At 38.6% G+C, this 15,458-nt stretch overlaps 1 protein-coding gene across 6 annotated transcripts in view; it reads left to right on the top strand.

The window, feature by feature from the left end:
• LOC140198874 (uncharacterized) overlaps positions 1 to 15,458 on the top strand; it is a 52,587-nt gene that overhangs the window by 28,288 nt on the left and 8,841 nt on the right. For 5 of the 6 annotated variants that reach the window (XM_072260050.1, XM_072260056.1, XM_072260054.1 and 2 more), the window contains exons 6-7: positions 8,168 to 8,347; positions 14,251 to 14,361. In XM_072260050.1, coding sequence (XP_072116151.1) covers positions 8,168 to 8,347; positions 14,251 to 14,361 — 291 coding nt within the window. The remainder of the gene's footprint in view (positions 1 to 8,167; positions 8,348 to 14,250; positions 14,362 to 15,458) is intronic. The other variant, XM_072260052.1, reaches the window with a different exon arrangement.

Here is a 15,458-nt window from a genome sequence, read left to right as displayed (position 1 = left end):
ATGTGGTTCTTCAATTTCTGCATATCTGAGATGATTCCAATGCAAACAACGAATTGAGCAAGTACTGAGTTACATGGATTAAAAATGCTACACATGTATTTAATCCTCTAAACTATCAAGTAAACTTTTTAACAATATATTAAGAAAATCACGATTGTAATATTTTTGACAGTATTTATGTACATAATCCTTGCACAAATGATCAGTTCTTGTTAATAAATCAGCAATTTATTCCACATTTGTTCATTTCTACTGAATTTCTTGTTGCCTGATGATTTTTAGTATAGATCAATATTAATGATCTGCAAAAGCCATGATAGCATGGCAGTTTGCACAACGCTATTACAGCTCAGGGCTGTTTCAAAGTTCAGAGTTCTATTCCGGCGCTGTCTCTTAGGAGTTTGTAGTTTCTTCCTGTGAACCGTGTGTTTCCTCTGGGTGCTCTGGTTTCCTCCCAGATTCCAAAGATGTACTGGCTAGTAGGTTAATTGGTCATTGTAAATTGTTCTATGATTAGGTTAGTGTTAAATAGGTGGGTTGCCAGGCGGTACGGTATGTTGGGCCAGAAAGGGCCTGTTCTGAGCTGTATCTCTGTCAAAAATAAAAGAGATGCACTTCAAATAAGGATTTTTCAAGAAAAGCAGTATCATTAGCAAATTGGTTACACTCACAATGAAAAAGAAAAATACTGTGGAAATCTGAAGTGTAAACAAACTAAAAATACTCAACAGTTGAAATAACATTTGTGAGAAACAAACTTAATGTTAGATCTGAAATGGTAACTCTGCTTTTCTTGGCACCTGTGTCAGGCAGGGCAAATAGCACTTTCTGTTTCAATTGATAAACATGAGATTCTGCAGATACTGGCAATCTTGAGCAAAATACTTAAATGCCAGAGGAAGTCAGCAAGTGAGGCAGCATCTATGGGAGGTAATAAACAGTTGTCATTTCAGACCAAGAGTTGATGAAAGGTCTTGGCCCAAAATGTCAACTATTTATTCCCCTCCATAGATGCTGCCTGACTTGCTGACTTCCCCTGGCATTTAGGTGTTAGTCTCTTAGTTGTTGATTAGAAATAAGACTGCAATTATCTCTAATCGATAGAATAACTCTTTGTCTTGACTGCAGTGAACTATCTTGGCCTTAGTTGAGGTAATGTTCTGGCTTAACCATGTCATTTGTTTATTGGGAGTAAATTTCTCAGCTGTCTGTAAGAGTAAGTTAAGAACTAGCCAGCATAGCCTCAGATGGGTGGATCTTGCATAGTCTATGTGAATGGTGGAAAATCAGGTGGCCCACATGGAAATTGTAGCTAATTCAATGAATTGTGAAAACATTGGTGTTCATATTAAATGGTTGTGTTTTTCTTTGGGGTGGGGTGTGTGAGGAGAAAAATCTGCGGGGTACTTTAGTAATACTGTTCTTTTTCTAATGTATGTCAGTGAATTTGATTCCAAACTGATGAAGCACTTTTGCAAATGATACCTGTAGTGAAATGGAAGGAAGCCATTCTAATACTTTAGACTGACATGGGTAAAAACATAGGTAATTAAATTTTTATTGGAAATGGACAGTAGATTTTTCATGAGTGGTTTTGAGTTTCAAATAGTTGGAATGGCTTAGGACTGATGTGAAAAATTAAAAAGGCATTTGTTGATTCCGAGCAGTCAGCATTCAATAATATTTACTAGCATTGGTACAACATTAGAATAGAAATAAATGGAGTTGGGTATTTTAAATTGTGCAATTAACTGGTCAGCTGCAAATTGAAACCCAGCAAAATGGTTTCAAAACATGATGCTATCAACTTAACAGGATGCGACTAAATTCACTGCATCATCAACACCTGGTCATCATCTGAAATTGAGCTTTAATTTTCACTTTTAATTCTATTCTCCCATATCTGCACTGATCCCATGATCATGCATGTAACAATACATTATACGGATCTAATGTATAGTAATCTGTGGTAAAGTGAGCTTCAGTTTTCGGTTCAAGCCTTGCTCCTGGACTTTCCATGATTTCTAGGCTGATATTGTGCCACAGCTAACTTTGCTGTGTTATTGGAGGCGAGTCTTTTGAATGAAACATTAAGTGTTGAGTCAATGTGTTCTGATGGAGGAAACGGATTCTATGGCACCATGAAGAAAATCAGGGAATATTCCCTGACTCCTGGTCAAAATTCATCCTTCATCCAGCATGATCAAGGAGATTAACTGTAATTTGTTGTTTGTTCAATGTTGTTAAACACAAGTAGAGATTAGCTGTTTGTTTTAAGGTAATAGGCTTTTCTTATCACATTATGAACAATTTATGAGATGTAAAATGGTCATTAAAGGTGCTGTTTAAATGCAAGTTCTCTCTTTATTAATAATAATCCACTCCACCTCAGTGTTTATTTTTACCTTAACATTGTTTAACTGCTTTCCTGGCTCTATTCATCCATGACATCCATATCTGTTGACTTTTCAAACTTTATTTTCAGATTCCTCTATAGCCTTGCCCAAAGCTATTTCTATAACTTCCTCCAGATCTATAAACTTTGTTTTAAACTGACCTCTGGCACATAGCTAGGACTTGAAATATTCTGTATTTTTGGTTACTGTTTTACTTTGACAAAATAGGATATTCTTAGCCTTAAAAAAATAGCATTGATCTGATCTCCAAAATAAATTGCACCCAAAAAAAAAAGGAATTTAAATCTTAAACATTTTAAGTTCATTTATGGTTACATGTTCCTTTTGCTGTCACACTTAGTCTTACTGCCTCACGGACACTACTCTGGTCTCGTCACTGATTAGTAAATTCTATCAGATAACCACAAACCCATTAATCTATAGTCATGTTTTGAAATGACCTTAAAATGTGTATAATAATTAGAACATTGCCATCCCAATTTTATTGTTAGGAAAATTATAAAAACAAATTCCCAGCAGGTCTTTGGAAATCAGTGACAACTGGAAAAATCAAGCTTAAGCTAATACCATTTGTAATGGTTCCACCAGTGGCTTTTCTTTGATTAGGCCCTGTGCACAGAGATTATTTTCCCCTCGTGATACTGAAATTCGTTTAATAGCATTATGAGGAAAAAATTCTATGTAAAATTAATAGATTCAAGCTGATGCAGGATAAAAAAATTAACTTTTTGTGGAAAACAGTAATATATCAATTACATATCCTACTTTCCTCAATGTACAGCTTCCATTCAGAGTTATGAATTGTGTGATGGAATTTGCAGTATTCTTCACCATAAAGCAAATCTCATTTTGCTATTGTAAGAGTTGAGGAATTTCCTTAGCCAACGGACGATAAATTTGTGGGATGCATTGCCACAGATGACTGTGGAAACCAAGTGTTTGGGTATATTTAAGGCAGAGGTGGATAGGTTCGTGACAGTGAGAGTGTAAAAGGTTGTGGGGACAAGGCAGAAGAATGGGGATGAGGAGGGAAAATATATTGGCTATGATTGAATGATGGTCCAAATGATCCAATTCTGCCCTCATGGTCTTTAATCGATGAAGTAGCATTAAAAGGGGATATGTGTTGCACATGCATTGTTTTTAAAGACTGATTACTTAAATTGATAAAAGATTGCATAGTAGGGTTATCAAAAAGGTATGGACGAGATGAAGCATTAAAGGAGTTTTGAGAGGTTTTTTTTTTACAGAGTTCCTGATTTCTGGAGCTTGCTGTCAGGAGCTGGTGAAGTTAGAAACAATCACTAGGTTAAAGAGACCTAAAAAGGCAAGGCATAGAATGATACCAAATATGAGCAAATGGGACAATGGTAGGTGGGCAAAAATGTTGGCATAGACATGCTGAGTTAAAGTCTGTATTGTACATTCCTGTAACTGAAATGATTTGGAGTTGCATGTGTTTGTAAGAACAATTTAACTTCATAGGATGTACAGAAAATAGGCCTTAATTTCAGCTACAGGGACAAATCCAGTTTTGTCTCTCTATAGGCATGATTGCTACATATTATGCAACACCTATATTTCAACATGCTAAACCTCTCTCTCTCAGTCATCTGGTCAGACTGCATGACCTACAATCAGAAATGGATAAGCAGATTTTTTTTCAGCCAACACTGCAAAGACCAAAGTCTTTGCCTCGAACCCTGTAACCCACTATATTTCTTACCCCCAGTTTCAATTACCCTCATTGGTGACAGTTTGTAACTGGACCAAAATTTAACCTGTGGCTTTGGAGCGCAAATCTGCAACATTACAAAGATATAGTATATCCAAAGCCCAACTTACTGTTGCTATGGTTTATTTGCTGCAGAAGCACATATCCATGCCTTCGTTACCTCTTAACTACATTACTGGATAGTCTTTTTTGTTACATTCGTTCATGTTTGACATCCTGTTAATCCAAGCCTATTGACTCACTGGAGAAGCAAGAGACTGCAGATGCTGAAAATGGAGTATCAAACAAGATACTAGAGAAACTTAGCAGTCTTCCCACTGATGCTGTCTGACCCACTGAGTTCCTCCAGCATTTGTATGTTGTACTTGCTGACTCACATTGGCTCTTAGTTAAGTTGCATTTTTATTTCAAATCTATTATCTGTTCTTCCACATCCCCCCGTACGTTATAAACCTGTCCTATCTCTAACCATTTCCAGCTTGACAACAGCCCTGAACATCATCTCTCCTGGATGATCAGCCATGATCACAGTGAATGGCGGTGCTGGCTCGAAGGGCCGAATTACCTATTGTCTATTGTCCTTTAAATGTGGTATGTAGTTCATCCCTGAGCTCGGTCATCTTCTGGAAAATAGCTGGAAAGGTTCCCAAGTTCTGGAATTTCCTTCCTAAACCTCAGTCACTATCTTCCTTTCTGCTCAAAATGCCCTGCTTTAATCGTCTCCTTCAGTGACTTGATCATATTTTCTTTGATAGCATGAAATGCCTTGAGACATTTTACCACATAAAAATGTGCTATATAAGGGTAAGTCACTCTTACAAAAGGTACTATTATGTGACGGCATCTAGGATAGTGGGAATTGAGAAGTAAGATTTTTAGTCTGTAGTATTGATCTATTTGAAAGGAAAGAATGAACTCCATAATCAAAACACTCCTTAGTTTGGAATATTATTCCCATCAACACTTGATTAAGCTTAGTTTAAAGGATATTGAGAGAGGAATAACACTCCATAATGCTATTGTAAATCTCTGCCATATTGACAACTCTTCAGAAGAATCTACAGGGCGGGGAGGGGATAGAAAGGTATGTTATGCCAGAGATGAATCAGCAATCTCATTTATCTGCATGAATTAGAAAACTACATAAAAGACCTAGCATAAATTGAATACCTTTAATTAGCGATGACAAAGTAAATGACCAGTCAAAATACACAAAATGCTGGATCAACTCAGCAGGTCAGGCAGCATCTATCGAGGGGAATAAACAGTTGGCTTTTTAGGCTGAGGCCTTTCCTCTTCATAGTTGCTGCCTGACCTGTTGAGTTCCTCCAGCATTTTATGTGTGTTTCTCAAGATTTCCAGCATCTGCAGAATCTCTTTTGCTTGTAAAAGATCATTCATAACCTTAATGACTGGTGGAGTAAGCTTGAGAGGCCACATCACTTACTTCCCCTATTTCTTACTTCCATATAATTTTCATGAAAAAAGAATTTCTTGACATGTTCATGCTCCTTCAAGCAATAGACCAGCAATAATTGCAAATGCATGCTGTTTGATGGGCCTGTCTTTGGCTGTTGGATTTAGTGCTTGGAGGGTTGTGCTTAATGAAAGATGCATGCTGTGCAGCTCCCTCTACAGGACGATCAGGAACTGCAGGAGGTCAGGCCCAATGGTCTAGAAATATGATTATTTTTGTTTACTTCAATGCTGTGGAAGTGAAAGTGACCTTTCTCAAGAATGGATCCTCTTGCATTCTCCCCTAATTTCACTGAGCAGTAAGTGATGTTTGTAAGCAAGATGCAACTTCAGCAGTAACACAATCAAAAGTTATAATTTTCTACAGAATACAATACTACTTTTGGACTAGTAGGAAAATTTGTCCACATTTTCCCAGAAATGACCAGTATTGAACTGTGCATCTCCTTTGTGCATCTCCAGTTGTGCCTCATATGGAGTTTTTAATCTTTGAACTCCCTACCCTCTTTCCCATATCCTGCTCTGCCAATCCACTGGTTTTAGTCCACCTCCATCAATCAACCCAGCCCTAAATACCTGATCACTGACCTACCTAAAAATTTCAACCTTCACTCCCAATCTCCACCCATCCTGATCCTCGCATCTTCCAATACCTGGCCCCAGTCCTGGGAAATAATGCAATTCCAAAATTATGTTCTTTTACTGGTGCACCAATATTTCTGAGTTGAAGGATCTTCATAAGCAAGAAACCAGAATAAAGGAAAAAACAAGATAGATTCATTGATTCAATGACAAAACATATAAACTTCACTTACTTGGGGCCTTTAGCTCCCAGTGGAGCGTAGGCCATCAATGACCTCCTGTTTCCATCATCCTCTGAAGTCAATGGTATGGTTTGAGTTCATCAATGTTTCTGTAATCCATTGTATCCACTGTAAAGGGGATTGGCCTACACAACTTCACTGGAGCCCTGTTTGCTGGCCTTACCTATTTCCACCTCTTATGACGGGGACATAGGGTTGGACTTAGAGAAGCAAAGCATATAAAGAAAACACAATATAAAGGAGCAAAAGACTGGATTAAGAAAGAAAAAGTCAAATATTAAAAAACACTACAATAATAAAAATCTAAAGGACTGAGGCTGCTAATTTGTAATAGGTTGTCATGCCAGTAGGTTTGACAGATGGTAATCAGAACATAATGTTATTAAAATGGCTTCAAGTGACTTGACAACTTCTAGAGTGAGTTTAGCCTGTGCTTATAATGCAAGAACAGGACTTTCAAGTCACTCTGTGCATTGGAAGAGGAAGCTGATACCAGTGAAACAGAGCAAATACAGCTTCTTAATAGTTTGGCTTGGACTGAGAATGAAAGCTTTGTACCTTGGTGACAAAACAAATCACAGTTAGGTTGGCTAAAAGTAGTTTGTCTTTGGTCCTTCATAATTTCTAATATTTGCTTTACAATGACCAGAAATGTATATGTTCTTTCTCAATGCAAATTGGACACAAGTTCTGAATTGTAAAGTATACTTCAATTCTAACAAAGAAGATCAATCACCTCAGGAATTATTTTCTAATTCGAAGTTTATTCATTGACATTCTTTCTTGCTGAACTGTCGATTATGAAGAGAGAATAGATACCTCGTGTCTGTTTCCCATGTAGGGGTGTCTAAAGCTAGAGAGTGTAGGTTTCAGTTGAGAGGGAGGAGATCTACAGGGAGTTTGTGGGGCAAAAATATTCACACAGATGGGTTGAGTTGCTAGAGGAGGTGGTGGAGGCAGGAACAGTAACAATATTTAAGGTGCATCTCGACAGATACTTAAATGAGTAAGTCATAGGGGGATATTGAATTAATCAGGCAAGTGGAATTAGTATGGATAGGTATGATGGTTGGCATAGATCCAGTGGGCTAAAGGGATTTTTCTATGTACAACTCTATGATTCCATGACCCTAACATCAAACATTTTTAGTCAAAGAGTGCACCCATTTTTATGGTTATACTGTATAACCAAGGTTTGCTGAGTAAAATTTTAATCTGTTATTGAAAATTCACCTTGTTGTGTTGATTCTTCATTTGGAAGAAAACCCCTTGAGGCATTTTTGCAATACTCATATTGTCTGTCATGTTGAAAAGTGAAATAAAAACAAAGTGCAGCTTGCGGTAAGGTAGGGTGAAACTGGATTAACATTTTCCAGCAGAAGTTGTTACAACAAAATTTTAAGACTCTTTCCCTGCCTCTAACTGAGTAGATGGTGCCTGACCTTCTAAATAGGCCAATATTTTCTGCTTTTATATTAAACTAAACAATTTCTAATTACAACAAACTTCTACACGAACATCGGCCCACAGTAATCTGAGAATGTCTCAGTTCGGAGTCAAAATCTAATTCTGATGATCCTACAAGGTGGGGTTAATCCTAGTTCTTCAACCCTGCTGAAATGGAGTTGACATTAGTATCCACATTAGAGTGCCTCTGTTTAGAAGAAGGTTGCTCAATGTGCTGTTTAAATTAGTGTTGACTGTCCCTTTGTTAGCAGAATGCCACAGTGAAGCCAACAGCAAAAACCCAGGTGGCTCTAACTAAGGAGTTTCCAGTTTCCTCTGGTTCGCAACACAGGAAGAAAGAGGTGCTGAATGGTTATGGACAATGGGTTCCTGTGGAAAAAAACAGTAGAGAAACAACTGATGATGTCTTTCCAGAAGTCAGTTCTCAGGTGAGAGTCCTAGTGGATTTATGCAGTGTGTGATTGGGAGACACATGCTTCATTTCTTTTTAATGGTTCTCAACAAATCCAGCCCAATGAATTGGTGCAAATTTGGTATTTTTAAATTATTGCAGGATAACTTTGAATTTGTTAACTATTTTGTTCTTATTTTCCATTCACACCTATTGAAAATCTATTATTTCATTGGTAGAATAATGATGTTATTATAATTTGCTTCATTAACCATTAAATGATAGATGCTGCTGGTCAAAGGATAGTAAGTTGGTTAGAGTTATTGCTTCTTGTCTCTATTTGGGGGGGGGAGGTTCTAGGCACCTGGCACTGTATTAAATACACTTAAAATATCTGGTTCATACTCACCTCAAGACTTCTGAGCTAATACTAGCCAGTTGGACATTTAAAAAATATATTTTTTTATTTTCAGTATTTGGGCGTTGCCTGTAAGGCCTACTTCCTAATTTCTCTTCGCAAAGTGGTAGTGAGCCACCTTCTTGATTTACTTGGTATTGGTTTATTATTGTACTATGTACCAAGAGACAGTGAAAAGCTTGTCTTGCATACAGATTAAATCATTGCAGAGTGCATTCAGTTAGAATAAGGTAGTTCTTCTGATGAAAGTAATCCCATCCTATACCACAGACCAGAAATTTAGCTGGACCAGCTAGTAAATACCATGACGACAATAAATACCAAGCAGATCAGAGGCAGGATATCCTATAGTGAGTCACTTATGTCCAGTCATTCCAAAGCCTGTCCACTATCCAAAAGGCACAAATTAGCAATCTGATTGAGTACTCACCACTTGCACAACTGTAGGACCAACTACTCCCATGAAGATCGACACCAACCAAGACAAGCAGCTGTTTGATTGGCACATCATCAACTGACCTAACATTCATTCTGTCCTTCACTGGTGCACAGTGGCTTTAATATTTACCATTGAAAAACTTGGACTACAATAACCCAACCAGGCCCCTCCTGTAGCACCTCTCAGACCTACAGCCCCTATTACCAGGAAGGACAAAGGCAGCAAATGTGTGGGGACAGCACCACATGAAATTTCTCTTCCAAGCTTTACAGTATCCTGACTTGGAAATATATTGCTGGTCTATCTAAATCCTGGAATGCTCTATCGAACATTGCCATGGGATTACCTTCACCAGAAGAACTACCTTATCCTAGCACAATGCACTGTGTAATTAATGACTGTGTAGACAGATAGTATCTTTAAGAGGCATTTGGGTGGTTACATGGAGGGGAAGGGCTTGGAGGATAATGGGCTGAAAGTGGCAACTGGGATTAGCAGGGAGGATGCTGTGGTCAGCATGGGCTGAAGGGCTTGTTTCCATGTTGTACTATTCTATGGCAGTGGAGGAACATTGATTCATAATCTGCAAGAGGACATCAAGTGGTAGTCAAGAGGTGGTTCCTTACCCAGGTTTAACCTGATGCTGTGAGATTTCATAGGGTCAAAAGGTTCAAAAAGTTCAAAGTTTCATTTATTATCAAAGTTTGTATCCATATACAACTCTGAGATTCGTCTTCTCCAGATAGCCACAAAACAAAGTACACGAAGGTCGTTCAGAGAGAAACATCAAACCCACCCCCCGCACAAAAAAAGAATGGCATTCCAATCATCAACACCCAAGCCCCCTTCCGCCGCACAAAATGAAACAAGAACATCGAGCCCAAACCTTTCTCCCCCCACACAAGAGCATCAACCCCCAAAACCCCTCCCCTTGTAGAGCAAAATGGAAAGTAGTGAGCAAAAAACACAGAATATAAAAACCATAAGTCTGAGAAAGTCCACATTCCATAAACGCAATAGTCCAATCAATAACCCAGAACCACGATAATGTCTTCTCTGTCAATGGAGAGACACCACATGAGCACAGGGGCCTACCTGCCCGCCACAGTGAGCCACACAGTGATAGGCTGCTCACAGACTCCTTGGCAGTGATCAAAAGGAAGGCAGTTGGCACTGATCTCTTGCTCGCCTTCTGTATTTGCCTTGATGTCTCAATCTTCCTCGGTGCTTTATCGGCGATAAAGAATGTTTTAATTGGCAAAACAGAGCTGAACATTAGCTCATGCCCCATTTCAAAGTTTCTTTGCCTCAAGTATTGTCGAGTACATGCTCACTTACCAGAATCTTCTTGAAGACAGCCAAGTGCTGGATCACTCAAGCTATCCCCAGACGGTAAATTGCAGGCTCTAACAGTCCCAGAAAAATATTTAAGATGAAAAACAGACATAAAAGATGTAAAATAGACTATCTGGAAGACGTCAACCGAGGGAACATTGTATGCTGGCGCCATCTTGACCGGAAGAACTTGAGTTAATATTGAGGGCTCCTGGGCTGCTCCCTCCTGCCTGTGTACCAGTGAACCACTAACTTTGAAGAAGGGACAGGAAATATCCACTGATTGTGATGAAGAGTCTGCAACATTGTCTACCATCTGTCCTGGTATCCTGTTATAAGCACCTATCACTCTCCGTGTAACAAAAAACTCACCCCAGACACTTTCTCTAAGATTTCTTCACCTTAAATGTATATCATAAAAGATTTGATATTTCTAACCTGGGAAAATGATTCTGACTGCCTACCCCATATATGCCTCCCATAATTTTATAAACATTATCAGTTCTATCCTCAGCCTTTGATTCTCCGAAGAAAACAATCCAAGTTTATCCAACTTTTTCTTCCAGCTTATGCAATCGGAACAAGGCAGCATCTTAGTAAACCTCTTATGCACCTTTTGTGAAGCTTCCACATCCTTCCTGTAATGGGCTGACCAGAACAGCAGACTTTATTCTTAAGTGTGACCTAACCAAAGTTTTACACAGCTGCAACATTACTTCCTTACTCTTATACTTAATGCACTGATCAATGAAAGCAAACGTGCCTTTACCTACTTTCGGAGAGCTATGGAGATAGACCCTAAGATCCCTCTTACACGTGATTCCTTGGGTGAAGCTATGTAAGATGATTGCTTGACGAGATGATGCTTAGATGTTGGTGTGGAGGACCTTGCAAGGTCAAATGAGCCATATGGTTGTGTCAGAGTTCAGACCCTACATTGATGCCAGAAGATCCATACAGTGCTATTCTTTGTTTAAACAAAGTAATGCTGGTACAAGTGAGCTGCTGGCTATTCTATTTCAGATGGCATTGGATATTCAGCTACATGAGGTGGACGTGGAGTCATATATTGGCCATACTGGGTAAAGCTGGGAGATTTCCTGAAGGACATTCATGAACGAGATGGGGTTTTACAACTAGTCTTTCTCATCAGTATCTTTGTACCTCTGTACTTCCCTCTGCAGCTGGACCTTCAACTTCCTAACTGGAAAACCACAATCTGTACGGAATAGAAATAACACTTCCACCTTGCTGACAGTCAACACTGGCGTTCCACAGGGATGTGTGCTCAACCCACTGCTCTACTGTCTCTATGCCCGTGACTGTGTGGATAGGCATAGCTCAAATGCCAACTATAAATTTCCTGATGATACAAGCATTGTTGGCAGAATTTTAGGTGGTGACAAAAGGGAGTACTGGAGCAAGATGTACAGTTATTTGAGTGGTGTCGCAGCAACAATATTGCACTCAACATCAGCAAGACCGAAGAGCTGGTTGTGGACTTCAGGAAGGGTAAGACAAAGGAACACAAACCAATCCTCATAGAGGGATCAGAAGTGGAGAGAGTGAGCAATTTCAAGTTCCTTGGTGTCAATATATCTGAGGACCTAACTTTACAATATATTGCAGCTATAAAGAAGTTTAGACAACGGCTATATTTCATTAGGAGTTTGAGGAGATTTGATTTGTCAACTAAAACACTTGAAAACTTCTACAAATGTACCTGGAGAGCATTCTGACTGGCTGCACCATCGTCTGGTATGGGGGCAGGGGCTACTGCACAAGATTGAAATCAGTTGCAAAACCTTGTAAAATTAGTCACTCCATCAGAAGTACAAGCTTCTCTAGTATCCAAGACATCTTCAAGGAGCAGTGCCTTAGGAAGGCAGTGTCAATCATTAAGAATCCCCACCACCCAGGACATGCCCTCTTCATGATGTTACCATCAGGAAAGAGGTACAGAAGCCTGAAGGCACACACTCAGATATTTAGGAACAGCTTCTTCCTCTCTGCCATCCGATTTCTTAATGGACATTGAACCCGTGAACACTACCTCACTATTTTTTTTTTTTGCGCAACTTTTTTAAACTTAAATATAACTGACATATATATTCTTAATGTTAGTCAGTTTTTTTATCTGTATTTATTCATCATGTATTTCATTGTACTACTGCCATAAAGTTAACACATTTCATGACAATGCCGGTGATATTAAGTCTGATTCTGATCATTGCTATGATAGGTTGGTGGCTTTTTTCCCTAAATAGCAATTATTAATTGAATTTAGATTTCACAAGCATCTGGGAAATAACTCTGCTACATTTCTGTAGATTACCAGTCATAGAGTCGTACAGTAATATATGAAAACAATCCCTGCAGTCCAACATGTCCATGCTGAACAAGATGTCTATTTAAGTTAGTCCCATTTGTCCACATTTGGCACATATTCCTCAAATCTTTCCTATCCATGCACCTGACTGAATAACTTCTAAATATTGTTATGTGTTGTTTGTGGTAAACACCTTTACCACGCTCTCTGGCAGCTTGTTTCATATACTCATCACCTTCTGTGGGAAGAGGTTGCTCCTCAGATGTCTTCTCAATCTTATCCTTCTCACTTAACCTATGCTCTATATTTTTGATTCTCTTTTTCCTGGGAAAAAATACTGTATACATTCATTCTATGTATCTAGGCCTCATGTGATTTTCTATGTTTCCTATGTTCCAAGAAATAACCTAGCCTGCCCAAATTCTCTCTATAACTCAGGTCATCAAGTCCTGGCAATAGCTTAGTAGTAGCGTGACGCTGCTCGGGAGATCGGAATTCAGAGTTCAATTCTGGTGTCCTCCGTAAGGAAATTTGTGTGTTCCTTCCTGTGTCAACATAGTCATAGTCATAGTCATACTTTATTGATCCTGGGGGAAATTGGTTTTTGTTACAGTTGTACCATAAATAATAAATAGTAATAGAACCATAGTTAAATAGTAATATGTAAATTATGCCAGTAAATTATGAAATAAGTCCAGGACCAGCCTATCAGCTCAGGGTGTCTGACCCTCCAAGGGAGGAGTTGTAAAGTTTGATGGCCACAGGCAGGAATGACTTCCTAGACTTCCTATGACGCTCTGTGCTGCATCTCGGAGGAATGAGTCTCTGGCTGAATGTACTCCTGTGCCCACCCAGTACATTATGTAGTGGATGGGCACAGGAGTTTTCTGTGAAGTGATTGATTGTATTTTTGAAAGACATGATTATATCTAAATGTTAACCTTTTTGTTTTCTACTGAGTTCTTGCATTGTCATTGTCATTCCTTGTAACTTCAACATGGGTTTCCTCTGGGTGCTCCACTTCCCTCCCACAGTCCAAAGACGTACCAGTTAGTAGGCTAATTTGTCATTGTAAATTGTCCTGTGATAAGGCTAGGGTTAAATCAGTGAGTTCCTGGGTGGTGCAGCTTAAAAGGCCTGAGGGGCCTGTTCTACACTGTATCTATGAATAAAAAAATATTTCTTAAATCTATCTTGCACTCTTTCATTTAATGGCATCTTTCCTATCTCCACAGTAGAGTCATACAACATGGAAACAATTCTGGTAACATAAACTGCTGTGCCATTGTCAAATAATTGAATGTGGGCTGTTCAGATTTCAATAAAGAGCCAAGAAACAAAGCCTAAAATTGTTTGAAGAAGAAAATGCTCTGCAGTTTATATCTCTCCAAATAGAAATGTTAGCATTTTGTGTTCTAGGTTGTGGATATCTCTGCAACAATGAGTGAGAGAGCAGCAGCACGGAAACGTCTTGTTAAGAATCCGTATGACGTGGAAGCAATGTCAATGATACTCAGAGCACAGGAACAGGTAAGTGGGAAATGGTCTGGTGAATGGTGAGGAGGTGAATGGTGCTTTCTTTCTGAAATGAGTGTTTGGTGTGTGGTCGTCTGAAATCTTGGCTGATATTCCACTGGAGGGTGTATACTACATTATAAATCACCAGAAAAGCTCTCCATGCCACTGTTGGAAGAAGAGTAGAATTCCTTTCATGGCCTGATCCTCATCCATCACTCATTTAGCACCAATAGATCATTCATCTAACTGAGGACCTTACCACAAATCCCTGGTCACTGCTTTCCCATTTGTTTTCTGTGAAGTGATTGATAGCATTTTTGAAAGACATCGTTACATCTAAATGTTAACCTTTTTGTTTTCTACTGAGTTCTTGCATTGTCATTGTCATTCCTCATAGCTTCAATTTCAAAGCAATTTTATCCTTCCACTGTTCACTCACTTTTAATTATGTTTTAACAGTTTACTTTCTGTCTCCTAAATTTTCCTTTCTTGATTTCCATTTTCTTCTGAGGAGTGCTCTATGCTTACTGGTCATCCTTGGGACCTTGCCTAAGAAGTAATGTCACATATTCAATTCTTTACAGCAAGTGTTGCCAAATAGTTGACTAAGATTACAAAGTTATTATCCACCCACCACATTAATGTCCAATGAACAACCATCTGAACTGACATTGCTTACAGTAGTTTTTATTTGAATCTGAAATTAGAATCCTTTCTTAATGTAAATGCAAATATAATTTTAATTGATGACTGGCTTAAACAAATTTCTTTCTAAGTTGTAATTAGATAATGTAAACCATAACTTTAGAAGAGTTCTTTCCAGCGGCTGCTTCATGTTGTAAAAGGTGTGTAATGGATGACAATTCTATTTTAAGTTGCATTGGGAGTAGATGCATAGAGTGGGTATGTAGCTTCTCAGGTTCAGAACAACCATTAAAATGGGCAGCATTTGTATTTTTATTTTTTGCTGAACAGAAGAAACTCTTACCTCCTGCTGTCTGGGATCATCATACAACACACTCATTATACTAAGCATATATGTACTATACATCAATAAGTATTAATAAGGTTGCAACACATCTTTCTAACCTCTGCAGAGAATCATCTGT

Source organism: Mobula birostris, chromosome 6 (assembly GCF_030028105.1).
Source record: "Mobula birostris isolate sMobBir1 chromosome 6, sMobBir1.hap1, whole genome shotgun sequence".
Taxonomy (NCBI): Eukaryota; Metazoa; Chordata; class Chondrichthyes; order Myliobatiformes; family Myliobatidae; genus Mobula; species Mobula birostris.
This window is presented reverse-complemented; position numbering and strand designations above follow the sequence as displayed.